At 34.8% G+C, this 27,677-nt stretch overlaps 6 protein-coding genes and 1 long non-coding RNA gene across 8 annotated transcripts; 3 read left to right on the top strand and 4 right to left on the bottom strand.

The window, feature by feature from the left end:
• Positions 1-18: 18 nt before the first annotated feature.
• Positions 19-2,067, top strand: LOC122610108 (probable serine/threonine-protein kinase PBL15). The gene is made up of 5 exons (XM_043783103.1): positions 19-507; positions 727-862; positions 942-1,078; positions 1,164-1,287; positions 1,421-2,067. Exons 1-5 carry the CDS (start codon positions 103-105, stop codon positions 1,879-1,881), a joined length of 1,263 nt encoding a protein of 420 aa, XP_043639038.1. The 5' UTR covers positions 19-102; the 3' UTR covers positions 1,882-2,067.
• Positions 1,307-5,066, bottom strand: LOC122610107 (pentatricopeptide repeat-containing protein At5g40400). 2 transcript variants are annotated; one of them, XM_043783101.1, is made up of 3 exons: positions 3,015-5,066; positions 2,742-2,920; positions 1,307-1,852 (listed from the first exon to the last, which is right to left on the bottom strand). In XM_043783101.1, the coding sequence occupies exons 1-2, from the start codon at positions 4,816-4,818 to the stop codon at positions 2,868-2,870; spliced, it is 1,857 nt and encodes a 618-aa protein (XP_043639036.1). In that variant the 5' UTR covers positions 4,819-5,066; the 3' UTR covers positions 1,307-1,852; positions 2,742-2,867. The 2 variants fall into 2 exon arrangements, with proteins under 2 accessions (XP_043639036.1, XP_043639037.1); XM_043783102.1 differs by having other exon boundaries at positions 1,307-1,759.
• Positions 5,067-6,536: 1,470 nt separating this feature from the next.
• On the top strand, positions 6,537-7,265 carry LOC122610110 (PRA1 family protein E-like). The gene has a single exon (XM_043783104.1). The coding sequence runs from the start codon at positions 6,552-6,554 to the stop codon at positions 7,164-7,166; it is 615 nt and encodes a 204-aa protein (XP_043639039.1). The 5' UTR covers positions 6,537-6,551; the 3' UTR covers positions 7,167-7,265.
• A 1,211-nt stretch (positions 7,266-8,476) lies between these two features.
• LOC122580590 lies at positions 8,477-9,169 on the bottom strand. The gene is made up of 2 exons (XR_006320828.1): positions 8,958-9,169; positions 8,477-8,848 (listed from the first exon to the last, which is right to left on the bottom strand). It is a non-coding gene; the product is annotated as an uncharacterized LOC122580590 (long non-coding RNA).
• Positions 9,170-18,202: 9,033 nt separating this feature from the next.
• On the bottom strand, positions 18,203-22,241 carry LOC122580065. The gene is made up of 5 exons (XM_043752335.1): positions 21,946-22,241; positions 21,030-21,344; positions 19,311-19,490; positions 18,628-19,246; positions 18,203-18,540 (listed from the first exon to the last, which is right to left on the bottom strand). Exons 2-5 carry the CDS (start codon positions 21,228-21,230, stop codon positions 18,524-18,526), a joined length of 1,017 nt encoding a protein of 338 aa, XP_043608270.1. The 5' UTR covers positions 21,231-21,344; positions 21,946-22,241; the 3' UTR covers positions 18,203-18,523.
• A 382-nt stretch (positions 22,242-22,623) lies between these two features.
• On the bottom strand, positions 22,624-23,797 carry LOC122580402 (E3 ubiquitin-protein ligase RZF1-like). Its single transcript, XM_043752670.1, has one exon. It carries the CDS (start codon positions 23,795-23,797, stop codon positions 22,724-22,726), a length of 1,074 nt encoding a protein of 357 aa, XP_043608605.1. The 3' UTR covers positions 22,624-22,723.
• Positions 23,798-24,882: 1,085 nt separating this feature from the next.
• Positions 24,883-27,461, top strand: LOC122578343. Its single transcript, XM_043750288.1, has 5 exons — positions 24,883-25,280; positions 25,384-25,461; positions 25,734-25,815; positions 26,832-26,974; positions 27,065-27,461. The coding sequence occupies exons 1-5, from the start codon at positions 25,023-25,025 to the stop codon at positions 27,263-27,265; spliced, it is 762 nt and encodes a 253-aa protein (XP_043606223.1). The 5' UTR covers positions 24,883-25,022; the 3' UTR covers positions 27,266-27,461.
• Positions 27,462-27,677: the final 216 nt, after the last annotated feature.

Genomic DNA, 27,677 nt, shown 5'->3' with positions numbered 1-27,677 from the left:
AACCTTATTATCCTTCAAGATTTGTATCAAGATAACCCCAGATGGTTAATACTTATACTCATCCACTGATCACCATCTCACTAATCATTTCCATCAATAATCATGAAAGATACACCAAAACGTTGGAAACCTTACTGTTGTACCGCCAACGACAAGGTTTTTTGCAACTTTAGCCGTTGCAGACCCTCTAAATCCGAGTTCTCCAAGAACGTGGCACCATCACCATCTTTCAGGCGCATGTCTTTCTCAGACCTTAGCAGGTCATCTTCCTTACGTATTAGTGAAGACATAGCACAAACTTTTGGGCCCGACTTGTGCGACTTTAAAATGAGTGAGTTGAGAGCCATAACTCATAACTTCTGCAGTAATTTCTTGCTGGGGGAAGGTGGCTTCGGTAAGGTTCACAAAGGTTATGTGGACGAGAACATGAGGCCTGGATTGAAGGCTCAACCGATTGCTGTTAAGCTTCTTGATATCGAAGGATTGCAAGGTCACCGCGAGTGGCTTGTAAGCTCTGTCTATATTACTTACTATCTCTATAATTCAAACCTTCCGATTTGTTCCTTAATGAAAATTATTTCCTTAAATGTTTTGTTTGATCACATGGCATGATTACAACTTGCTTAATCTTTCAAGAAACGAAGTCTACATTTAATATAATTAATAATTGTATTTTAAGAAACCTTAACATACAACTGTGACTGATTGACAATTGTGTGATTATAGTCAGAGGTGATATTTCTCGGTCAACTTAGGCACCCAAATTTGGTAAGACTGCTTGGATATTGTTGTGAGGAAGAAGAGAGAGTTCTCGTGTACGAATTCATGCCTCGTGGGAGCTTGGAGAACCATTTGTTCAAAAGTAAGTTTTCATTCCTTGCTGTGGTTATATCTAGATAAAATCTAATTGTAAGCTAAGAAAAGCATTGTCACATTTGCAGGAATTTCAGTTTGTCTGCCATGGGGGATCAGGATAAAGATTGCAATAGGTGCAGCCAAAGGTCTTGCGTTCTTGCATGGTGCTGAAAGCGCTGTTATATATCGTGACTTCAAAACATCGAACATCTTACTTGATTCCGTATGATTTAAAGCCCTTTCGATCCAATCAAATTGCTAAACTAGATGTATAATTGTTGATTATCTGGTCCATTAACTATTGGCAGGACTTTAATGCAAAGTTATCTGATTTTGGTCTGGCAACAATGGGTCCAGAAGGATCAAACACTCATGTGACAACTAGAGTCATGGGAACATATGGATATGCTGCCCCTGAATATGTCAACACTGGTAAACTTTGATATATCACTGATTCTTTACCAATTGCACCTATGTATTTAAACTCAAAATTTACAAGGAAATACAATTATAGACAGATACAATGTCTATTGCTTATAAATTGATAATGATATGTTATTTGTAGGACACTTGACCACAAAGAGTGATATCTATAGCTTTGGAGTGGTATTGCTAGAAATATTGACTGGAAGAAGAGCAATGGATAAAAAGAGACCGAAAAAGGAGCAAAATCTAGTGGATTGGGCTAAGCCATACCTGAGTAGTAGCCGAAGAGTTCGTGGAATAATTGACCCTAGGTTGGCTGGTCAATATTCCGTTAAGGGGGCCAAAGAGATGGCCCTTTTAGCATTGTACTGTGTGAGCCCGAACCCTAAAGACAGACCAAAAATGCCTGCAATAATAGAAACCCTTGAAGGCCTCAAGAATCTCAAAGACATGGCAGTCACTTGTGGACAATGGCCCCCTGCTTCAAAAAAGACAACCCCAAGGAATGCAGTTTATATGCCAAAAGAAGGAAAGGAAATCAATGGGGGTCGTATTTACTGGAAACAAACTCCTGTTAAGAAGATAATCACAAAAGGGTAATGAGCAGAAATGACGATTAAGTTACAGAGAAATAAATCCTACATCCTACATAAGTAGATATGTGTAAATGATAATCCCATATATGTAAATAAATTCTGATAAATATGTGCTCGTGTACATGTTATTCTGTGTGACAAAGAAAGAGTTACTCTAATGGATATTGTCTTCAAAAGTGGTCTATAAAATCTTGAGGTCTAGCTTACAAATTACAATTTCTCTAAAGTTTAGAGTAACTTTATGGTTTGTCGCCCTCTTGATCCTAAGCCTTTTTTTCTGGTCCAAGTAATTAGCGCCTTTTCTATGAACTAAAGGCGGCAACTTCAACACATATACCTTTAATAGATTGATTCAGGTTATGTTTAATCTCCAACATGTAACTAAGTGTAGAAAATGCTTAAAAGGAAACACGTTAAACGGGTTGAACGGGTCAAATGTAGCCAAAGTGTGTTTTTATAATTTCATTGTATAAAACCGCTATCATTTTCTGGAAAAAGTAGGCTATTATTAAAATAATATAACTTCTGCGATCATGCTGGACACACTAATTTCTAGAAAGAAAACAAAACAGAATCAAGACACGATCAACCATTTTAACCCATTACCCAATCCTCTCGAGCCTCCCATTTTCCACTTCTACCATGAACCATAACTACAAATTAAGAACAAAGGAATGGCCAACAGGCTACAGCTCTATGTTAGTCATTGGATTGGATACATGGGCTTCGGTCAGGAGACCAAAACGCATGCCACTAGAGAAGATATGGCAAGATGGATAAAACATACAATAACATATAATCAAGAGAGACGAATCCCTTAAATAGGCAATCAGTGGTGTCAATAGATGTATGAAAATGACTGACCTTTTCAGGAGACATCAGCAAGAAGAGCAAAACGCTGAGCTTGATTCTGCCACTCATTAAACAGACACAGGTGTAATTCAACAGCTTAGGCAAAGGAACTTCTTTTTGACAAATAATATGATAATGTTATAAAACATGCTTTGCTTGGTTGTCTATATCAGAATAAGTAACCGCAGACCCTGCCAATGATTTTAAATGATTCTCAGCCAGTTTGAAAGAAAGAAAAAAGAACATGATACAAGAGCTACGTTCTCAAAGATGTATACAACATACCACAAGCTGTTGTTCTAGACAATCCATCAATTGCGTACTTAAAACTCAGACTATTCGGAGTGAATCCGATCTTCTGCATTCTGCTCTGAAATTCCATTGACTTAGCAATATCACCTTTCTCACAGACCAATTTAAAGACCTCGTTATAGCATTCATTGTCACATATTTGAAACTTTTCAGCTAAGAAGCTTAATAATGACTTGGCTTGATCAAAATTCTTCTCTTTACAGTGCCCATATACCAAAGATCTGCAAATTATCGTATCAGGGTGAGCATCAAATTCCGTCATATCCCTCATGAAGGCTTCACCCTCAATGGTTCTATTTAGTCTACACAAACACCCTATGATTTCTCTGTAGGTGACCACATCCGGGTTTATACTTTTGAAGAACATTTCATCTTTCAGCTGTATAGCCTCATCTACACAATTCAGTTTACAAAACGAAACAATCATTGCATTGTAGATTTCCAATTTACGTGTTTCTTCCCCATCTTGCACAATGCGTTCCCACAGACTCTTGGCTGCAAATGGTTTATCTACTCGGCATAAATCCACAACTAGATTGATTTGAAGATCTTTAGAAACCGATACTCCAAATCTTTGCAGCTCTACAATAAGATTCACAGCTGAAATTAAAACGTTTTTCGTTCTATATCCATCTACGAGTACTAAACAAGTAAACTCATTAGGATGCATTCCTTCCTTGATCATTTCAAGAAGCAAAGTACGTGCTTCTTGCATCATGCCCTGGTTAACATAACCACATATAAGAGTATTGTAAGCAAACACATCTGGGTTCAACCCAATTTGAACCATACGGTGAAATAATTTATGAGCTTCCCTTACGTTACCTTCTTTACAAAGCCCGTTTATCAAACACGTATGAGTAATCAAATCCGGCATAACACGTCTTATATACATTATATTATAAAGATAAAGTGCATCTTTTAGCCGTCTGTTCCTCACATAGCAATCTATCAATGTGTTATACGTGACTATATCCGGATGAAATCCTTCTTCTTCCATTTTCTCTAAAAACTCATTCACCTTATCAGCATCCTCACTCTTGCATATAACATGAGTTAATATATTAAAAGTAAACGTATTACAACGTACCCCAATTATCTCCATCTCTTCATAAACCCCCCAGCATTCATCTATCCGATTCAACTTCAAAAGCCCATCTAAAAGAAAGTTAACCGAAACAACTTTCGGAACAAACCCATGCTTAACCATCTTCCTAAACATAACAAAACCATCCCGAACCAAACCCGCTTTCAAATACGCCTTAAGAAGCAAATCAAACACAACTGGATCCCAACTACAATCTTTACTACACAATACCAAATTCTCAAAAATACTTACTTTTCCTTCGTTATCAACATTAACCTCGATTAACTCGGATAAAAGCGTCATAGTATGCGAAAAGTTACGAGACCAAGCTAATATATGCAACATTATACAATAATCTTGGACAGATGGGACTAAAGCTAAATCCTTTTTAACCCAATTGAAAAACGAAAACGCCGAAAATGAATCAGACTGACATCTAAGAAGAACCCTTGAAATTTGTTGGGGGCCCAAATGAGGGATCATATCTTTATCAAGAAATGTGCTTTTTCTTTGTTGTAAATTAGTGCATATTATATCAACAATCTTGTTAGGGTTTTGGGTGTCTGGGAGTAAATTGTAAAGTGGGTTTATTAAAGAATCAGGTGAAGTTTGAAGGGGTGAAAGATTAGGGTTTTGAAAGGGTTTTGAAACGGATTTGAGAATGGTTTGATTAATTGGAATTCGATTCATTGTTTTAGATTTAGGGTTTAGAGTTTTTAATCATATAACAGAGTTAAAAAGAAGCAGTCTTTGTACCTTTCTTTGAACAGGGTACGACTGTATATATAGAACTATGAGATTAGCATACCTGATTTTGATAATGGGAATTGATTTGATCAAACCTGAGAGAAATGAAAAAATCCAAGCCTTTTGAATTTGGGTTGGTTTTGCAGGGCGGGGAATGATGGGTGGTGACACAGGGATTCAACGACCGCCCAATTTTCCGTTCAATGTAAATAAAATATACGGCGCTGTAGTACGGAGTAAAAAAGTTACTAACCTTTTTTTTAAAAACTTAGTACTCAATGTATTGCTTTTCACTAGGGTGTTCATAAAACCGTCAAACCGTCAAAATCGGATTAAACCGGGGTACTTAAATTGGTTTGGTCGGATTGAATTGTTAAAGCCTGGTCTGACGTTTTAATTTTTGAAAAACCGGGTTCCTTGGTCCGGTTACGGTTTGAGCAAAACGTAAACCGTAAAAACCGGACCGGATCAAAAGATATATATGTATATATATAATATATATACTTCACATATTTATCAACTTTTACCGAAGATATTCTACTTACATATTTTAGTATTATGTGCAATATATTATCAGGTATTTTAGTTCAGATATATTATAAAAAAAATTTTTGGTAGACAATTATAAGATTAACTAATAAACATTTATTTATATTATATAAATATAGTTTTTCTTTCATTCTTTCTTATTTTTAGTTTATCCTTTTATTTTTTTCATCTTCATTACTTAACTATTTTTCACTCAAAGATCAAAATTATAAGACTCGAGTCCTTCATCACCTTTAATATTTCATATTTTGTAAGTATAAAACATAATATAATTGTAACTTTATTAGTGTTTTTATTAATAATATTACGATCATAGTGTTCGTGATATTTATTTGAGTAATAAAAGAAAAAAAATATATATACGGAATATATATGCATAAAATTATTTGGGGATAAAAATGAAAAAAAAGAAATTACGAAACCGTTGAACCGGTCAAACCGGACCGGCTTACATGGTTTGGTTTGGCCCGGTTTGACAACACACCTGGTCCGGTTTGGTTTGAAATAAGTTGAAACCGCGAATTTTGGTTTGGTTTGAGATTTAGTCAAAACCGGACCAAACCGAACCACGAACACCCCTACTTTTCACAGCCCCAACTTTAATTCCAGAGAAATACGACAAAATGCACTAATAAAAATGAACACTACCAATAGCGATTTTGGGTGAACAGTTTTTGACATATAACTAGCTTAAAAAAGTTATATTAAAGGGGTGAACAATATTTCTTATAAAACATTTCATTTACTATAAATGAATATACTTGTATTTATGTTGAATTTGAATTGAATTAAAATACAGCCTGACATTTGTTGGTTGATGACACCAACTTTTTCGTCAAAAGTATTGACAGATTCAACCATCATTTCCAAATTTATACTTAAAAATAGTTACTCAAACTTTGAAATTTTTATAGTACCATTTTTTGATAGATTGAAAACGTATAATTTTATGGAATGTATAATCAATGCTTAACAATTGGGTGTCTTTGCAATGCAATGATTACATGTTTTCAAAGCTAACTTTTTGTTACATCGCTTTTGTCTAGATCTTGGTCCTCCTTAAAGAAACCGAAAAACAGGATTCAAATCCACAATCCGTTGTTTATCCCTTTGTCACTGATCAAAAAATGTCCAAGCATTCGGCCACCGGTTATGGCACACTGCCCATCAGCACCACCATCACCAGCAGCAGTGCCACAGTTGATATGCCCCTGCCTACGACTCCTAACACATTGATCGCTCGGGCAAGGTTCCACACGGAGAATTTTATCGCTAGGCGTCGTCCATGGAGAGAGTTTTTGGATTACACAGCTGTGACAAGGCCATTAAGCTATGACGATGCCACACGTAGAATCAAGAGAAACCTTAACTATTTTCGTGTGAATTATGCAATGGTGATTCTTCTCATACTTTTCCTCAGTCTCATATATCAGCCAGTGTCGATGATCACGTTTTTGGTTGTATTCATTGGTTGGTTTTTCCTTTACTTCTTTCGCGATCCACGTAGTCCTGTTGTGATATTTAACCATGTGTTTGACGACCGTGTTGTGTTGATGGCTTTGAGTTTGTTGACAATCTTTGCGTTGGCTTGTACGGATGTGGGAGTGATTCTATTGGTGGCTATAGGTATCGGGGGTGGTTTGGTGGTGGTTCATGCCGGAATCAGGAGCACTGATGATTTGTATTTGGATGAACAAGAGGCTAATGATGGGGGCTTGGTTTCTGTTGTTGGTGACAAGTAATTCCTCGATATGAACAAATTTTTCAGTAAGAATTTATGTATAGGTTTTGATGATAAGCATTTGCCTGTATTCCCTTTTGGCTAGTATGATTTTGTTATTTTCCCGTCTATTTGTCGATTTTAAAAAAATTTGTAGTGTGATTTATACCTGCGAAAGAGGCAGTCTGAAGTTCATTTGCAGTTGCTGATTTATATGCATAATATTATAGTTTGGTGTGTTCTTTTTATTTTATATCTTGTAGTGTTACTTAATGACGAGATTGTGTTACCAAATTCAATAAACTTTTACAGATATTATTGAGCAATTTACTTTAGAGGATACTTCATCTAATTTAGAAGATGACTGATATTGAAAACGGGAGTAATATCCCCATTCTCCACACCACCTGTGATTGCCCACCAAAAGCCACAATGAAGCACCCCCAACAATCAAGTTTTTGAATCACGTAGTTCTAAACTCAAGACTTAAAACAAACAGCGTGGTGTTCGGTGTCACTCTGCATATCTAATGTCTACCGGCATGATGATGTTCGAGGTGGTGATGTATCACAACATGGCTTAAAGTGGTATGCATGTGGGTCGTGGGTCATGATTGTTCAGGGTGATGATATATCACAACATAGCTTAAAGTGGTATGCATGTTGTGGGATGAAAAAATAATGTGATGTCCGTGGTCATCTAATAGGTCGTATATACCACACTCAATGCTCTAACAACGGATACATCCTTTGTTCCATTAAGGATTTACGTTTCAAAAGAGAACTACGATGGCTCTTATGATGTTTTTGTCCACATTTTCCAAGTAATTGACTAGATAGTCACTCCGTTGAACAGACTCGACTTCCACAACAATTGATAACTACTTGATGATTAAGAAGTTCAACCACATCCACATTTGATGAGACGGATGTCCTCCAATACCCATATGACAGTAACAAGACAAAGTATCCCACCCAAAAGGTAGAGGTGTCCCGGAACACCTTGGACCACGGTCCACGGGTGCCTTTCACACCAGCCATTTTTCTGCCCAGGGGATGGCTCCGTCAACTCCCCTGTCTCAGGGGGGGCACGCTGAAGCCAGGTTTCAACCTAAGATCTAATATCCACCCAAAGTAACTCTAGTGGTCTCATTTTCTGAGCCTAGGGTACCAGTTGAGCTGTAAACCAAAGTATTGACGGCTTGGATAGCAAAATGACACATTATAAATAATTTGAACATATTATGATAAGAGTTCAATTCTAATTAGATTTTACCATCCCCAAAGAAACCTATTGATAATATTAAATATCGGACAAGAAATGGTATGAATATGATTGTTGCAGAATTTAGCGTATATTGAGAGAAGCTACATACCTAGTTACCTACAAAGAACTGTAGGATAAAGAACTAAAGAAGTGAATCAAACATTGACAATTCGTCAGATAATCAAAGTTTTTTTTTTTTCTCAGAGGAATCATTCAAACAATAGAAGATATCATCTGTATAGCTTCCAAGATGGAGCAATATATATGCATGGGTACTCTTTTCTGACCAGACACTCTCATGAAGTCATGATTTAGCTACCTATAGTCGTCAATCAATCAGGACTTGGACCGAACTTTAGAAAAAGCCATTAAACTGTTACCATTCCCACTCATTCCTAATGGTCCAGTCCTTCAAGATGAAGATGCTTCACCAATGGTCTGTTCACAATCACTTATAATAGGTTATGTGCAATCAAGACTAGTGCCATAATTTCTAAAGTCTAAAGCCATTAAACTTTCCACAGCAAAAGACATAAAATCCACATACCTCTGGCTGAACCGGCCTCTAACACAAACAAAATTACTATCGCCACTTGGTCATCACATATCAAATAGATTCGTGATTGATCAAGAAGCAATGAAAGCTACATCAATATTCCTCCTGCAATAAATCTAATAAAAAAATTTGTCGGAAACTAAAAGTATAATAAATAAGAATACAGCCCAAAAACAGAATGACTGATGTAGCAAAATTGAAGACCAAGTACACTAAGGCCCTGTTACTTTTTTTATCTTAATAAAGTTAATAATTAAGAACTTAATCATTTAGTCGAATTTCATGTTTCTTTTATGACTTAATAAACAAAAATAACCTTCAATTACCTATATTTTTATATATCTAGGTTTTAGGTAAAATAAAAAAAGTATCAAAGTAAAACAAATATAACAATAGGTTTCCCCACTGAAAATCACTGTGCATCATGAAAATCATCGTGCATCAATTTAACCATGATCTAAGGGTTAAATCTTGTCTTATTTGTTTTACTCTAATACTTGTTTTACAATACCCAACCCCTATATATCTATTCAGTCACTTAATCCACTCAGCACTTAACGAATAAAAAAAGAAACAGGCCCTAAGTTGAAGAAATCGGATTGATTTGCAACCCGCTCTATCTGCCAGGAACTTAGAAGCAGTAGTAGTGTCTTACTAGGTACCAACACATATATTTCTGTAATAAACAGCTTAAAATTCAGTATAAGAACCTATGATTATAAGTTGAAAGTCAATTTAACAAACTTCAGAGGTACAACTAACTAACTAGCCAGCTAAAGCATATATCGCAAAAATAAATAAATATCTGATTCAGGTTTGTAGATGCGCATTTGGCAACAACGTTGTTTAAAATAGCAATTTCTCAACTAAATCAGGCACACACACAAGAAAAACTATATCCAGTTCCGTATATAACATACGACCATAACAAATCATTAAACAATATATAAACAAATAAACATCAAATCACTATTAATTACGTTGCGAACCGGAAATAATTATAAGCAAAATAATAGATGCAATTAAACTTATAAATATATATATATATATATATATCCAAAGAAATCGAGAATCCCTGGGGCGTTTTTAGGTGGTGCGTGTAGTTTCTGATTCAGTTGATGCAAGGCGGGACTAGTAATGAAATAAGGGCAATACCGTCCCGACCTGCACCAAGCGAATGAGAAACAACTCGTAAAAATATTTACAGTGGTATGCCCCTACGGAGGAGGAACGGAAAAACCCTATCTGTGTGTGTTTGTGAAGGAAAATGGGGCGTAAAGTGTGGTTTATTTAGAGAGAAAATAAGCCAATGAGATAGCGACATGTGGAAGGTGGCTTAGGTAATGTGAGAATTTATTGGAGGGCGGCAACTGGGGTGGTAGTTGAAATATATAATACGAGTATATAGTGCCAGAATACGGGATTCCGTTTTTGTGTGAATTGACGATAAGCCCCTGGTTTGAGGCGGTGGTTGTGGAAGAGAAAAAAGGGTAGAAATGTAAAAGGGTGTGAGGATGCGTCACAGGAGGTCGGCGAGCGGGGTTTCAGTTTGACTATTCTGGAATCAAGTCAAATTTGTTGGTATTTGGAATTTAGTCCTGCCCACGGAATTAAATTATGGATTTTATTAATACGAGTATAATTTATGCTAATATATGATATTTTAAAGAGACTAACTAAGATAACATTAGGCATTAGCGGCGTATAATGATTAATGGTATGTATCACTTGGCACAAATCAAACAAACAGGGTCCCTAATACAACAAGTTTCGAGGTAAGCTCATCCATCCGAAAACTCACTAGTCATAAAATCTGAACACCTTTAGCCGAAGCCTATCAGTTATCCAACATATGGTATCACTTAAACTACACGTGAATGCTTTAACCAATCCAACTAAATGTCTTTAGTAACTGATATGCATTTTGATCTCAATTTTATTTTATTTTTTCGAACAACAACTATTATTAAAATAATATCAAAGATCATCCAACAAGTTATTAAAGGCTAAAGTTATAGAATATAGAGATATTTTTTTTTATACTTACTCGATTTTACATGAGAACTTTAACTACTAAAATTGCAAAATAGCTGAAAAAAATTTCACACCCGATTATATTTATCTAAAACACGACAAAAAGAACTCCTCAACAAAGGCCAGGCCACAAATTATGACTTCGGATATATTTGATACAATCTGAATTAAGTTTCAAGATAAGGATACAACCAAATGAAGCTACAAAAAGAAAAGAAAAACTTCAATAACTCCATTTACCCATATCATCAGAAGAGTCCTCAAGATGTAGGAAGTTAGCTTTACATTATGTAGTGCAAGTTAGTTTTTATTTATTGTTACCGTCTAAGCTTTTTACAATCGTTGTTACATTATTATAACTTAATACCACGAGTTTATTAAAATATCTTTGACTTTAATCAGGTCACTGATTGCGCCCTAATGTAGAAATATTTTTTATTTTTTTAATAAATATTGATACATTTATAGATGGTATCGATTTTAACATTATACGAGTAATTTGTTTTAGAGTTCTATTTGCTGGTCTCATAACTAATTAGCAATTCTAAAAAAATTGCACTAAATAGGTATATCTTTAATAAATACCATAAAGAAAGCTATGAAAGCAATCTAAGGGAATTTTGTGAAACTCAACTCCCTAGACGCTCGCCTCACGTCACTTCGTTCGCCTTGGGGGGAAATTGGATCTTGGTCTATTTGAGATTGTTCCTTTTAATCGTAAGGTCTCATATCGTAACAAGCATACAATTGTGGTAGTTAATGATGTGTCTATTTTTCTGAGTTGATTCAATCGCAATTCGGGGAAGAAACTTTCCGATTATTCTAGTTTCAAAAAGATATTGATGAGTCACAACTCACAACTCACAAATGTCTACAACACAACTTTTTTGACATTTTGGCACACAAAAGAAAGAAAATGGACAAATAATTTAACTTTACACAATATTATTTTCGATATGTGTGGGGATACTTTTGATTCGAATATGATTTATCTTTTCAAAAAGTTATGTAAATTGTCTATGGAATTATGGAAACTTTGCGTTTCACATTTTCTATCTTTTATCCAAAGCCTAGACTTGGGGAAAACAAATTAAATGGAGATGTATAATTTTGACCTATTAACATATTAATCTATCAACATTACATATCGCTAAGCTGTGTATATATACACATCTTATCATTTATTCATTTATGTATTTGGATCCAGGCATGTTTCGACACTTTCCTTGTCTCTAGTCTAGATAGATGTTCACGTGACACGTCGACAATGGTGGTAGTGGATAAGTGGTGGTGACGATGATGGTACGGTATCATGGTGATCAGGGCCGTCCTATGGATTTTAAAAGCCCTACATTGCATTATTTATAAGGGCCTCTTTTATATCATTTAGGTATTCTCTCGTTTTATAAAAGAACAAAATACCTTTTATAATGAGCAACTTTAAACTGGAACACAATATCACATTGTAATTGTTGGGTATCATAATATGATATTTAATATTAGCAAACAAATAATTAGACTTTTGGGCCCTTAAACAAAACTAGGCCCGTTTATTGTATGAGTGGCATGTGCATAGTCTGTTTAAAAAGCAATCTGCATTTAAACTTTCAAAGCCGATCCTATTGTTCAAGGCTTGAGTATTAATACATGTTAAAGCTAGATTTTATCTATGGACTTCATCCTCATGTGTTATATCTACGGTTTATCCACCAAAGTTTGAACTTTTCTTCTGAAGAGGATGTTTCCTTCTTAAAGAACAACCAAAACTTGCAGTTACGTGTGAGTTTGTGAAGAAACAACCATGGCTTACTACCTATTTCATCACTTATGGTGCCTGTCATGTTGGGGGAATGGGTAGCAGCAAACAGCAACGAATACAATAGGTTTGAGCATCTAACGAAGTATATAGGTTAGAGAATCTAAGGGAGGCAAGATCATGATGAATTAGGGATTACATTCTTTTATTTCGTTAGAACTATTTCAAGGAATACGTTTTATTATAATGGCAGTGTAAATAATGTAGTTACGTCCTTATGTGGTCAGAATGATTAGAAGCTTCCGGTCGCGCACCGGCTTAGGTTCTGGGTTGGGTCAGGTTGGGTCAGTTTGGGGTCTGGTCAGGTTGGATCAGCTTGGGGTTGGGTTAGCTTGGCACAATTTACACATAATCTACACAAATGTAGATTATGGGTTTTGGGTCAGCTTGGGTCACTTGGGTCAGCTTCGGGTCTGTGTCAGGTTGCATCAGCTTGGGTTCTGGGTTAGGTTGGGTCAGGTTGAGTCAGCTTGGGGTCTGGTCTGGTTGGGTCAACTTGGGGTTGGGTTAGCTTGACACAATTTACACATAATCTACACAAATGTAGATTATGGGTTTTGGGTCAGCTTGGGTCACGTTCGGTCAGCTTCGGGTCTGTGTCAGGTTGAATCAGCTTGGGTTCTCGGTCAGGTTGGGTCAGGTTGGGGTTGGGTTGGGTTAGCTTGGGGTTGACCAAGCTGACCAACCAAGCTGACCCAGAACCTGGGCTGACCAACCAAGCTGACCACCCAAGCTGACCCAGAACCCAGACTGACCAAAAGTTTGATTTATTTACAAAAATGTCGCCGCACAATATTTTTTTAAAAACGACGTGTCACACTCTGATTAGTTAATATAACCTTATCTCCCTTCTCTCCTTAACACACCTTCTTATTTGATCTCTCTCCTATATATATATATATATATATTGTAAAAAAACCAGAAAATAAAAAACAAAAAAAAAACACACACACATCAAGCATCAATGAATTAAACGCATCTCACACCCTCACGCCCATAAAAGGTTATTATTTTTTCACCTTTTATTATTTACTAGTGGTCAGACCCGTCCAATGGACGGGTAGTCTCAAAATATATTAATTAAAGCTAAAAAATTGGATTTCAAATATATTAAATAGATATACCGAAATCAACTTGAAAATTTGCTAGCTGAATAGCTACTCCATCGGTCAAAATACTCTAAAAATTATCCGCCCAACGAAGAAATATACGAAAATTAACTCTATATAAATATTGATTTCAGTTAATCTTTTTTTTTCAACTTTAGTTAAATAAAAAATTTACAGTTTCTTATATTCTAAAAGTGTAAACTATATATATAAAAGTATAATTAAATATAAATTAGGTTAAAGTGTAAATTGGTAATGAAAAATCAAAAAGTGTAAGTTAATTATTTTAAATTGGGTTAAAGTGTAAATTGGTGATGAGAAAGTAAAAAGTGTAAATTAATTGTTTTAGATTGGGGTTAAAGTGTAAATTAATTTAGATGAATATTAAAAAAATTAGAAGATTAATAAGGAGAGAAGATTAGACTCAAAGAGATAGATTAGGGGTACCAAGTGTACCCCCAACCTCTCTTTTAGTTATATTATAGATTTATTTTTCATTAGGAATTAGGAGAACCTCAGATATGTCCATGTGAGGCTCTGAATTTGTACCATGCAATACGCACTAGTCACTACCCATTATTCCATTAACTAGAGAAAAGCTTATGCTTCCTTCTCTCATTTCATACATACAAACACATAGTCGTGTCCCAATTAATCGGATATCTTATTTAATCCTTTTACTGTTTGGGCTTTTAGATTAGGTTGATTTCATCTAAAGCTTTTGATTTTGATTTCACTTTCTTGGGAATTCGAAGAGCAAATTGGTTTAATAGTTCGATTCTAGTTCCGTTATCGGGCTCTAGCCTACACATGAATTATGAATGTGTTTAGTTTTGAAAAAAAATATCTAATGACGATAATTCAAATAGTCTGAAAGTCATACACAGTCTGTTTTATAGTGTCACATTTTAAATATTTAAAATATTTGTTTTTTAACTTCGACTTCATATATATATATATATATATTGAAAAGTTATTTTAAGAACCTTTTTTTGCGAGAACCTTTGAGAACTTTTCAAATCAAGCACAACCGATGATTATTCTTTACATGAAAATTATTTTTTGATTGTTTTCTGAATAACTTATGTGTAATTTTGAAGTTTATAATTGTGTGGAGGGATGGATTATCATCCGTTATACAATTATGTGGAGATTTGGATTCTTGATCACATGTGTACGAATATTGTTATGATTACATGTGATCGACTTGCATACATGTGATCATAGCAATAGCAATATTCGTGCACATGTGATCAAAAATCTAAATCTCCACATAATTGTATAACGGATGATAATCCATGTTGCACACAATTATAAACTTCAAAATTACACATAAGTTATTAATAAAACAATCAAAAAAACAATTTTCATGTAAAGAACAATCATCGGTTGGGCTTGATTTGAAAAGTTCTCAAAGGTTCTCGCAAAAAAAAGGTTTTCAAAATATCTATATAATTATTAAAACAGTAGGAAACCGAACGATTCTAAAGCCTCTAAAAAATCTAACCTATTTTATAAATTTGCCATGTAAGATTTTATCCTATGTGGCATCTCTACAATTTTTTGTCAACATTTATTATTTTTTATTTATTATTATAGATTCAAAATAAAATAAAACTATTTCCTTCCAAATTAACCATATATATTTGATTTTAAAAGTATATTAGATATTTAATACATTACATTATAATAAGAATAAGAAGTTACGTATATTACTGTAAACAAATCTTTTATATTACTTTAAGACTCTTTTTTTAGGTTAGATTTTAAAATTCTTCTATATTACTTGAAATATCACATTTTAAGAATTTTCTATATTACTTAGAATATATCGTTATACTTTAAATCCTATTGATGATATCATATCACCGTATGAATGTTTTTATTAGATTGGTTTTCTCTCAATATATATGATCCATCTCCAATTCAATATGAATATATGATATGTTTCTCTTACATGTTTTAGTTTTATTGGTTTGTAGTTTAATTTATATTTATACTTTTTTTTATATTTAATACAATGATTTTTCAAAGTTTATGAGTTCCTTATATTCAGATCTTTAGTTTGATACTTTAACAATAGTTGATTAAGATGCGATGATTGATATGAGTAAAAAATGTAAAGTATATTTATCTATAATTTCCAAGGGTATGTATTATTGTCTCTTTCTTTTTAGTTACATACATAAACCATTAAGGATTTGTTAATTTCCTGTTAATCGTTGTTGACATGGGTCTTACATTTATTGACTTTTGTTGTTCAATTAACTTTTGGTCAGGCTATCAGCGGGAGAGTGAAATGGATGTGAACTAGAGTTTGTTATTTAATAGAGTTCAAGTTTCACATTCTATTTTTTTTCGCAGTTTTTATACTCCGTATATCTTTGTTATTTTTTCAATGCATCATCTTTTGATTTATGTGGCCGCTTAATGTTATTAATACTAAAAAAAATGGTAGATTGATGAGAACCGTTTGATCCCATGCATTTAATTGGTACCCATGTAACCTCCAACAAGGATAGTGTCAAGGTAAGTCAACCACTTAAATTTAATTCTGCCTCTGACAAGATTCGAACTCAAGTTATTCCTAGAAAGTGGTAGCTGGTGGACATCTCTTCGTGTTATTAATACTATTATAATTATTTATTATGAAAAGTATTACTATTGATGATATTATTCATGTGATTAGATATAATTACATATGATATTGTTTTATTTTTATATATCTACCAAATAAAGAATATCAATGAAAACTTTATTAAATTGATTGTTTTAAATAACCGCACATCGTGCGGGTAAAAACCCTAGTATATATATATATTTGTTAACAGTTAATGAAAATTATACCAATAAAACTATATTTGAAACTCAATCAATTTATATAAATTTCATCAATTATTATATTATACCAACAAAATTATATAAGGTCAAAATTGAAAATAAAAATTTTATAAATTCAAAATATTACACTTCTAATGAGACGAAAAAAATACCATTTATCTGTCACCATAATAGCATAGTCCAAATAATCAAGAAAGTATCTGAATGGTTAAAACTTCAAATAGATGACTATTTAAATAAACTGCATGAAATTTATGTAAGTTGACCGGTTAGGCTGAACCCGGTGATTTGGATCTGGTGACCATAAACCTAGTTTTATGTAAGTTTTTTATTAAAGTTGACAGGTTAGGCCAAACCCGGTGATTTGGATCCGGTGACCATAAACCCAGTTTGGTATATAATGTGACTTAATAGTTGATAAAAATAGACAAATGATTTAAGCCAAATAACCCGATTATCTTGAACATGACCAATTAAACGACACTTGCCATACATACATCTTTTAGTTATTTGAAAAATGATTAATCCTCTTAAAAATAACCTAAAAATCATTTTAATATCATAAGCATTTGATATATGTAATCCACTTATTATTTTTCTTTACCTCCGCCACAGTTCTGAAACAGTGTACAGTGATTGAGTGTTTTTATAAGCTTCACTGCCCAAAATCAGTTTGAAACAAAGTGACAAATACCTGGAAAAGGGGAATTTTACATGTGGTGATTAAAATGATTTTTAGATTATTTGGTTAATAGGATTAATCATTTTTCTTAATATTTTATTTGCATATTTGCATATATATTCCCAATAAACTCAAACACGGAACATTTTAGTCGTCGGAGCTTTTCAACTGTCGGTAGGCTAAAGATCTTTTTAAGAGATTCCATATCACGTATTTGTAGCAAAGTTGGGGGCTTCCAGTGTGTTCATGTTGTGCTAGTGTCTTTTCCTTGCGTACTTGCTTTATGGAAATATCACTTGGTTGGATACTTATTCCTATGAGGCTATGATAGAATTTACCGACAGATCAGTTCATATCAGATTCAGTCAATAACATTTGATAAACACCAGCTATAAACCACATCGCCTTCAGGGTCATTTCATTATAGACCATACTGGATTTTGCACCTATTATTACTGAACCATCCGATATAACTTCTAATCAAGCATTATGGATAACAGTTAGATAACACTCGATGTAAAGAAGTCATACGAAGTCATACCATCGTCCATATTTTGGAGCCCCAGGTGCCCAATACCTTCATTAGTCGAATCGTGAAATCCATGCTTCGTCTCTACAAGTGGTTACTTGCTTCTTCAGTAGAAAACCTTTAGACATTATCGTTTGGTAAGTTGAGATATACACATCTTACATCATGTGTTATACAAGTATACCTATGAGACATATATGGTCCGTATGTGGGAATGACCATGACTAATTGTGAAATGGTTCCCGAATTTCAGTTACAAAACTCAAGTTTCATGAGATCCCCACCTACATTCATACTTCTGAACAACAGCGAAAAAATTGCCTAGCTATGTACAATACTATCCTTGTACATAAGAAAAAGCACGATACAAGAACACTTACACAAAAAGGGAAGAATGTCTCTTTCCCCAACATAGTAAACAACCAAACACAACAAGCTAGCAGCGACACCAGTTAGAACACAAAAAGGGAAGAATGTCTCTTTCCCCAACATAAAACTTAACTCGGGTTGCTCATGTACTGTCAAATGGTCCAGTTAAACTTGATATCAAAACCAAAACCATCCTGCAAAAACATAGATATATACTTGATTGAAACCACCAAAAAAGCATAAAAGATGATCAATCAAAGGGAATAAGAAAAGAAACTCACCCAATGCCCGGCCCAATGACTTCGAGAACAAAGGCGCCGATAAGCGGGCAACTATGGGTAGAGTAGGGTACGCGAGAGTGCCAAGGAGGAAACAATTTAGACTTAAGAGAGCTACCGCATCAGAGGCCGGTGTGTTCTTAATGGTGGTAAAGAGCTGCACCACACTCTTTAATGACATACAAACAACCATAAAAAGAGCTGTTACTAATGGAATGCAAGGATCTTGTGCCTCCCATATGGTCATTCCAACCAAAAGTGACAAAACTGTGCTAAATAAACTTTGTGAAAAAGCAACTTCCATCCTTTCACCATGAATATTATCCAATACACTTCTTTCAATGACACCAGGTGTAACTCGATGCATCATAGAGGTACCATCATTTTTGAAAAAATCACATGCATCAAATGTACCTTTATTTTCATCCTTCAGAGTATCTTTGTGCATCAGAACGTCGGTGAGGGATACGCCACCATTACAGTGATTGAATTTCCATAGTGAAATTCCATCCTTACGCTTTTTCCCACAGTCATAGGTCGCATCAACACGACTATCAGTATCCCATTGTGATTTGCCATAAGCTTCCTTCAGCCGCAGGTTTTCATCCTTGAGGCCTCGTAACTGCTCAAAAACATCAAGTTACATAATGACACATGTTAGCAGAATTTGAACACAGAAACCATACCTCAGCCTCCAAGAGTTTAATCTTATGGATTGCTGCATCATGTTCATCTTCAAGTTCACCTAATACCGTTTCTAACGTTTCTTGTTCTTTGAGGGCTATTTGTAAATGTTCTTGAAGTTCCTTCCTATCCCATGCAAGTGAATCCAATCTATCTTGTAGTTCACAGAGTTGCTCATGCAGCTACACAGAGTATTCTAATTTGATAAATAATCGGAAGAAAATTATATGGAGAACAGTTCATATTTGAGGGTTCCTTGCAGGCGGAAGTTCTTAAGTAGGAAGAAATATAAGCATGAAAGCTGGAAACTAAAGAAGCAACGTTAAAATTATACTATAAAAATTTCGATAGATAAACTGAGCAGGTTACTCATGTTTCAATTACTATATGTGAAACTCCCGGTATCGAGATTTAGTACACGTTTGATCTGTGAATAAAGCCACAAATTGAAGGAAGCATCAATACCACAAATTGAAGAAAGCATCGATAATATGCAAGTTTGATGCAAACTTCGTGAAGACTATGCCCTGTATATTGGTAACTGGAAGTTGAAACGAATTATTACCAGGTCAATGTTTTTTTTGGATAACCCCGGCAGATATAGTGTGTCGATGTTCGTAAACAGAGAAAGCGTTAGCTTAAAAATCATATATCTTTGACCTCTATGCAACCACATTATATATAGGTGCCGGAACCCTAACAAGAGAAGCGAGTTCAGGGTTGGCTGTTGACACCTACGTGAGTTCCAAAATGGAAATGCATATCAAAATGGGTACCGTTTATTGTATGAGTGGCATGTGCATAGTCTGTTTAAAAAGCAATCTGCATTTAAACTTTTCAAAGCCGATCCTATTGTTCAAGGCTTGAGTATTAAAAAATGTTAAAGCTAGATTTTATCTATGGACTTCATCCTCATGTGTTGTTATATCTACGGTTTATCCACCAAAGTTTGAACTTTTCTTCTGAAGAGGATGTTTCCTTCTTAAAGAACAACCAAAACTTGCAGTTACGTGTGAGTTTGTGAAGAAACAACCATGGCTTACTACCTATTTCATCACTTATGGTGCCTGTCATGCTGGGGGAATGGGTAGCAGCAAACAGCAACAAATACAATAGGTTTGAGCATCTAATGAACTATATAGGTTAGAGAATCTAAGGGAGGCAAGATCATGATGAATTAGGGATTACATTCTTTTATTTCGTTAGAACTATTTCAAGGAATACGTTTTATTATAATGGCAGTGTAAATAATGTAGTTACGTCCTTATGTGGTCAGAATGATTAGAAGCTTCCGGTCGCGCACCAAGTTTAAAGACCACATTTTTTCAATACACTGGTATCCAGCCCATTTGGTAATTCAACTGATCCCAAGCATGTACAACACGCAGTTAATCTAAACCCGTGACATTTCGGCTATGCTTAGTACTTTGTAAACAAAAGATGTCCAGGTGAAGCGTTACGACGGAGAATCCTAAATGTCAAGAATCCTTTTGGTGTCAAAAAGGGTAAGAACTAAGAAGCAAGGTGTAACTAATATTCACAAAAAATACCCTCCCCAATCCAATAAACTAGGACGTACAGCACTCATGTAAACATAATGTCTGGTCACACACTCACACTACGTGTAAACAAAACAAATCCAACTGAAAATGCAAGTGGTAAAGGAGCGGACAACCATATGAAAAGAGACATAAATACAAATGAATGAAGACGGCACCGACCTGTTTCTCCCTGCGTAGTGCAAGCAGGGCGCGGACAGGTAGAGTTACTACAGACAGAGTCCAAAACACAAATCTCCAAAACAAGTTTATACCGAAGTATATAGCATCACTTAACATCTCAATCCAAGTGTTTATAAGTATAGAAGTTCCCCTTAGACCAGCTATAAAAAGTGAGAAAGGCTTTAGTATTATCACCAACATTGTAACCACAACTTTAGCAACCAAACCTGTCCAACATATAATTGATCCACCATCATCAATCTACATTTCTGCCATTTCCTTTTGCAATCAAAATTATTTTTTAACTTGGAAGCTCTGCATTTATTTGAAGGCAAAAATACCATATAATCAGCATTCATCACAATAGACCAACTAATGCCAGAAGATATAAAAGCAACAATTTTATTTTCTGGACTTCTATGTAATACTTCGACAACTAATTATTGAAGCTTACGCATTATTATCGAATCGGTTTACTTTTTATAAACCTGCTTTTTGTGGCTCATTTTTCTTTGGCTAATAAGCTAATTTTTCAATTTTGTGAACTTCTGAAAGCAAATCTCTATTCTTCAAGATTAATTCTTTTAAGATTAATTAATGGTAATCTCAAAGTCTAAATTTTTCTTAACAAACTTACCAATTTCCTGCAGTAATTACATCACCTATATCATTCTTTACAGAATTGACCCAAGAACTAAACCCAACAGGTACAGAAAAAATAAAAAACATGCATGACCCATATACACATCATAGCAAAGGAATGAAACCCTTTATTTGTAACAAGTATAGAAAAGAAACCAGAAAGTGTTTTTCAGCTAGACAAATCATCGAACAGGTTATATGCATGCAGACAATGAAAAAGACATCTTGAATACTTGGAGGAAATGAAATGCAAAAAACAGAAAGATAAATGCACCTTTGTTACGCGAGGATAAGTGAAAGTGAGACTGATGGAGATAGATGTGTATATATGTATAATAAATATATACGAGTAATATAATTGTGTATTATATATGCACAGGCGGCGACATAGATACGGGAATGAGCGACACGTTAATGATGACAGTCTGAACTGAAAACTTCACACGTGTGTATTGATGACGTTATGCGGGTTTTAACTTTTTTTTTTTTTTTTTTTTTTTTTTCTAAATACTCATTGAAACTACAGAAAGTTCGAACGATGAATAAAACTGCATCGGCTGATTATTTTATATTTTGTTTTGGGTATTTGAGTTTTCATTTTCGTGTACGAGAATATAGTTTTGACTTTTGAGTGATAAAAATCTTTGAAATCTATTATTTTAGGACTAAATTTTTGTGTTTTTATTATACGAGTTTTTTTTTTAACTGCACAAGTCTTGCAATTTGGTCAACATCCTGTAAAGTTGACTTTTTCATTGACTGAGATAAAAGTTTAAAACCAGTTTAAATTGCAACAATAAAAATACATCTCCAGATTTTAAATCAAGCCGGCCTCTGGCCTCGTATAATTAGTGGTTGTATTGTTAATTAAGCTAGTACATGCAGTTGGGCGAATTTCATGTTATATCATGTAAATGTGTCGTTATGTTTACCTTTTTAATAAGGCTTCACGTAAATAAATCATGCTTTCATATATAGCTAGACGATTTACATAAATGACAAGAATGAATTCAACTATATATGGACAACACAAGTATAGATGGTCTAGCTAGCTACAGGATGTTACACGAGTTTAGTCTGGATTCTTCACGACTTGAAACGTTAACACGACCATGTGAGCTAGTACGTTGGCGCCTCGGTTGAAAGGGCCACACAGACGCTAATCCTCGACACCTGTAACCAACTTGTCGTCGCCTTCCCCTACTATCGATGGACGAAGAATACATATCATCATCATCAGAAGAGGAAGAATAAGTTGTTCCGTTTGTGGTGATGATTGGCACGGGCAACCCATTTCGACATATGGGACATGAGTTATGTAGTCTTAACCATGGGACAATACAATTTGAATGAAAGATATGATTACATGGCAACTCTTTTGCTTCTCCACCAACTTTAAAATCTTCCATACAAACCGCACAAGATTGTGAGTCATTGAGTAGATGTGTTTCCGTAATTTTAATATTTGGTAATCTGTTAATAGCGGAATCTGGTGCGGGTAATGGGCCTGGTCGGTCATCTTGAGTCAACTCTTCAATCAACTCGTTTAACCCGGTTCCACCAAAATAGTTTCTAGGATCAACCCCTCTTGGCACCACACTATTGTTATCGTTATCATTATTATTATTATTATTATTATGATTAGGGTTCCTACTGTGAGGAACCCTAGCAGGGAGGTTATTTGGTGTCAGAATAATCCAAGAGCGTGATGGGGCCCTGGGTCGTGCTAAAATTCCAGACTCTGGGCCCCACCCATCCATGTCATCAAAGGGTGAGTCCCTACTCACCCTACGTCGCCTCCATGGCGGTTGGATTCCAACATCCGTAAGCCCTTCGTTTTGTCTGCTAGTTTGCCGAGCAGGAGGATCAAGCATGAGCGAGAGAGCTTCTAGCAAACGGGCTTCAGGCGAGGGGTCAAATTCAGTGAAGTCAACCACAAGCCGTGGCCTGGCTATGTTGATTTCATAGATGAACTGGCCGAAGCACCTAGGACACATTATTTGTGAGTTATCATTAGACGCTATTCTTACTGTTTGATGACATTGATAACACCAATAGAGCTGGTTAGTTGGGCCACCGATCTCAATGAATTGGTCATTAGAGGCCAAGGTATGGTCTGGTGGCATTATCTGAAGAAGACCGTACAATGTTAGGTGATTGTCGAAATATATATATATATGTATGTATATGTAAACATGTATTTTTGAAAGAGGTTATTTGGAATATGATGTCTCCCTCGTCTAGAAACAAGATACGATCATGTCACTTGTTGAGAAAGAAAAAGATGGTGTGCGAATTACAACCACATATCTCTAGTAACTCTTTGAGTTTAAACATTTGTCTTTGGGGAAAGTATCATATTCCTTACTTGACTTGGATGAATATATGGGTTTCATTTTAAATATCAACATATTTATTTTGCTTGCATTGAGAATAGATATGGTACATTTGGGAAAGGGAAAGCTACAACGAGAATATTACTACGAGAGAACGTCATGTAGGTTTTGTGGCTTATATGGTTTTCTCCGATTTGCAAGTAGACGACCATTTCATTGCATTGCATTTGTAGGTATTTGGATTCATGAGTCCAAATATATATAATCAAAACTAATGGGCTAAGCGGTTGTTTATTATTATTATTATTATTTTTTAAGGACAATACCGTAATCATAACATTGTAGATATATTTGCTGTAAAGTTTGTCAAACATCGTCAAGAAAAATAAAACCAAGGAATATATGTAAAAACAAACCCATAAGTGATTGATTTCAAAGCAAAACCAAAATCACTATAATATAGGTATGTCTGATCAAAAGTTTATCATGTTAAATGTCTCTAAGTTAGTTAAATGCAATATCACAACCACTTCATTCTATATATATTTGCTCAAAAGTTGATATATTTATTTTATGAAAAAGAAAAGGAAAAAAATAAATAAAAAAGAAGCTAAACATGTAATAAAATGCAATGAAAACCAAATATCAAAAGCCTGGCCCAAATTAAAAATAAGCCCAAACAAGAAAAGTAACATATCCAGATCAAAAACTTACCCAGCGAGAACCAAAGCGTTGTTGGTTGAAGATATTTGTAACGAGACAAGATGAGAATCTAAAAGTGGCAGGTCGTGATACATACATTGAATCATCACCAACTCCACACGGCCACTTATAAAATTGACACTTGCGTATTTCTACCTCCACACCACTCTCTATTTCCATTCCATTCCATTTCACTTGATTAATTTTTGTCACATTGTATTTTTGTTTTATTCCCCAATCTTCAATTTCACCCAAAATCTATCAATCAATCTATGCAAAATCTTTTTATTTTTTTATTCTTTCTTTCTAAAACATGAAACCCACCAGATTACTAACCACTAGTCTTTCAACACCAATCTTTTTTACAGCACCTAAATTGACTTCACATGTTGATTGGGTTTATGGTCGTTTTCGGCCACCGGGTGTTAAATTCCGTTTGGCCACCAGCTCAGCCCATGATACCCAGTTGGCGCCCAACATCGTCGACGTTGGTTCTTCCGGCATGTTTCACGTCCCGCCGCCGCCCTCTCCCGCACCCAAGTCACAGCTTTGGGAGGAGACTCTAGAGAAAGTAGTAATCTTTACTTTTCTTAGTTATTATTATTAATTCTTATTGGATATGGATGATGTACTTGTGTTAAAGATTATATTTTTATTGGTGGGTTTGTGTGCAGGTTATATATAATTGCAGGTTTTTTACTCTTTTAGCTGTTATGGGATCTTTGATTGGATCAATTCTATGTTTTATTAAGGTAGCATTTCAACCTCCTTATAATTATTATTATTAATGTCTCACTTATATATCTAGACCACTGCCAAAGGTTTGAAACAGAAACCACAAATATTATGAAAAATGAACTTAGTCATGCATGAATAATTCTCGTAGTTCTTGATTTTTTTTTTTGATTTTTTTTTTTGTGGTTTTTGTTTGAACATAACGCTTAGCCCATTTAACATTAGTCTTCTTTTTGTATATGATGAAAAACTGGGGTTTTAATTAGAGTGTGTATACTGCTGTTTCTAGGGTTGTGCATATGTTTTGGCATCATTCCAAGATTTCTTTGTCAACCATGGGAGAGGGATCTTCATGTTGGTTGATGCCACTGGTAAATTCTATCTTTTCTCTTGTTTTTCAAAAATACATATGCTTATTTGTGATTCTGCTCATGTCTTCAGTTGATCTTTGTTTCCTTGGGCATCTTTAGTTTAAGATAAAAAATACAAAAAAACACATATGCTTGCTTATGACTATTGGCGATAGGCAGTGTGACCCGTTGCCCTCATTTCAGATGTGTAATGTGTAATGTACATTTTTTTTTTTTTTTTTTTTTTTTTTGTAAATCAACAAAGTTTTAATATTTTGACCCCATATAACAAACATAGAAGGGTAGCCAATTAGAAACCAGTAGTTTTGCATACATTTTAGAATTTTCTTACCTTTTGATAGAACATGGGATGGCAACAGGGCAGTATAGCCTAAGGAGAAAGCCTTTACTACATAGGTCAAGAATTCACGATTCCCATACAGAACCGATGCTTTTATTGTGGTTCTTGAGCCAGAGAAGAGAAAGCCTTTGTATAAAGGGAAGGGATCCTCTGTTTCGATCTTATCTATTTCCGAGTCCTTGGCTGATACAATCCTGTTATGCCACTTCCAAATGACCCATACAGCTATGTAGTAGGTTCCTTGAAAGCTCCTAGACATGATATGTTTTGCGGGTGGGGTTTGATGATCTATGAAATTTACAGGTTTTCAATAGGTTGAACCATTCTACCAACTAAAAAGCTTTTTCCAAATCCACGAATGACATGATAATGAACCAAACAGTGTTCCAAAGTTCTCGCGCTACCATTACAAAAAATACTGTAAAACGAGTCTGGTGGAATATTATTTTGCAAAAGGTTTTGTATTGGTTGCCCTGCAGACACAGAAATTTTTTTATGTATCCAGATGAACCATCTACTCCCTACAATGTTGGAAGATACGAATCATTTAAAGGCTGTTTAAATGACCTTACTGATACAAATTTCTAAGTTTGAGTTTTTTATCCAGTATATCAACCAACTATTAACATGTATTAAATCTTTTGACATGATCTGTTTTTGGCTCATTCTTTACCAGATGTGTATCTTCTGGGAACAGTCATGTTGGTTTTTGGCATGGGTCTGTATGAGCTTTTTATTAGCAATCTAGATATCGGACAGTCAACATCAGAAGAATCAACATCTCACAAATCTAATCTTTTTGGCTTATTTGTTCTAAAGGTTGGTCTTGTGTTATAGTGTCTTTGGTATCTCCTTGAAACTTGCATTGGTCTTATATCGACTGATTTTCTACTTATTGAAACGTTTCAGGAAAGGCCAAAATGGCTGGAAATAAAATCCGTTAATGAGCTCAAAACCAAACTTGGTCATGTCATAGTGATGCTTCTGCTCATTGGACTATTTGAAAAAAGTAAGAGGGCGGCCATTCTAACCCCAATAGATTTACTATGCTTCTCAGGCTCTGTGCTACTTTCTTCTTGTTGCTTGTATCTGCTGTCGAAGCTTAAATAGAAGCAGATCAAGGGTAACCCCAGAACCCAATTCCACAAGGCTGCGTTGGTCTTTTAGATTTTCAGGCAGTTATTTGTGGTTTGATGCACTTACCGTCAAAAAAATGCTGGTATTGTACCAAGTGTTCAATCTAAAATCAATGTACAGTAAATCTTGAGAGCATATGCTATGTAATACAAAAAGCTTTACTATGTCACGTCACGAGTCTTTGGAATCGAAATTGCAGCAATAAGTTCACCAAAGCTCAAGATAAGATCTACATAAATTTTGATGAGTTTTTTAACTTAATAGAGTGGTTAATACTTATTAGTCTGTTTTTTTTTTGGCATCGTTTAAACTAATATTTTCATGCTATTTATCTTAGTCGAACTCTGTCTGTTTTTGATAAACCAAAATAAACCAATGATAATAA

This window comes from Erigeron canadensis, chromosome 8 (assembly GCF_010389155.1).
Source record: "Erigeron canadensis isolate Cc75 chromosome 8, C_canadensis_v1, whole genome shotgun sequence".
NCBI lineage: Eukaryota > Viridiplantae > Streptophyta > Magnoliopsida > Asterales > Asteraceae > Erigeron > Erigeron canadensis.
This window is presented reverse-complemented; position numbering and strand designations above follow the sequence as displayed.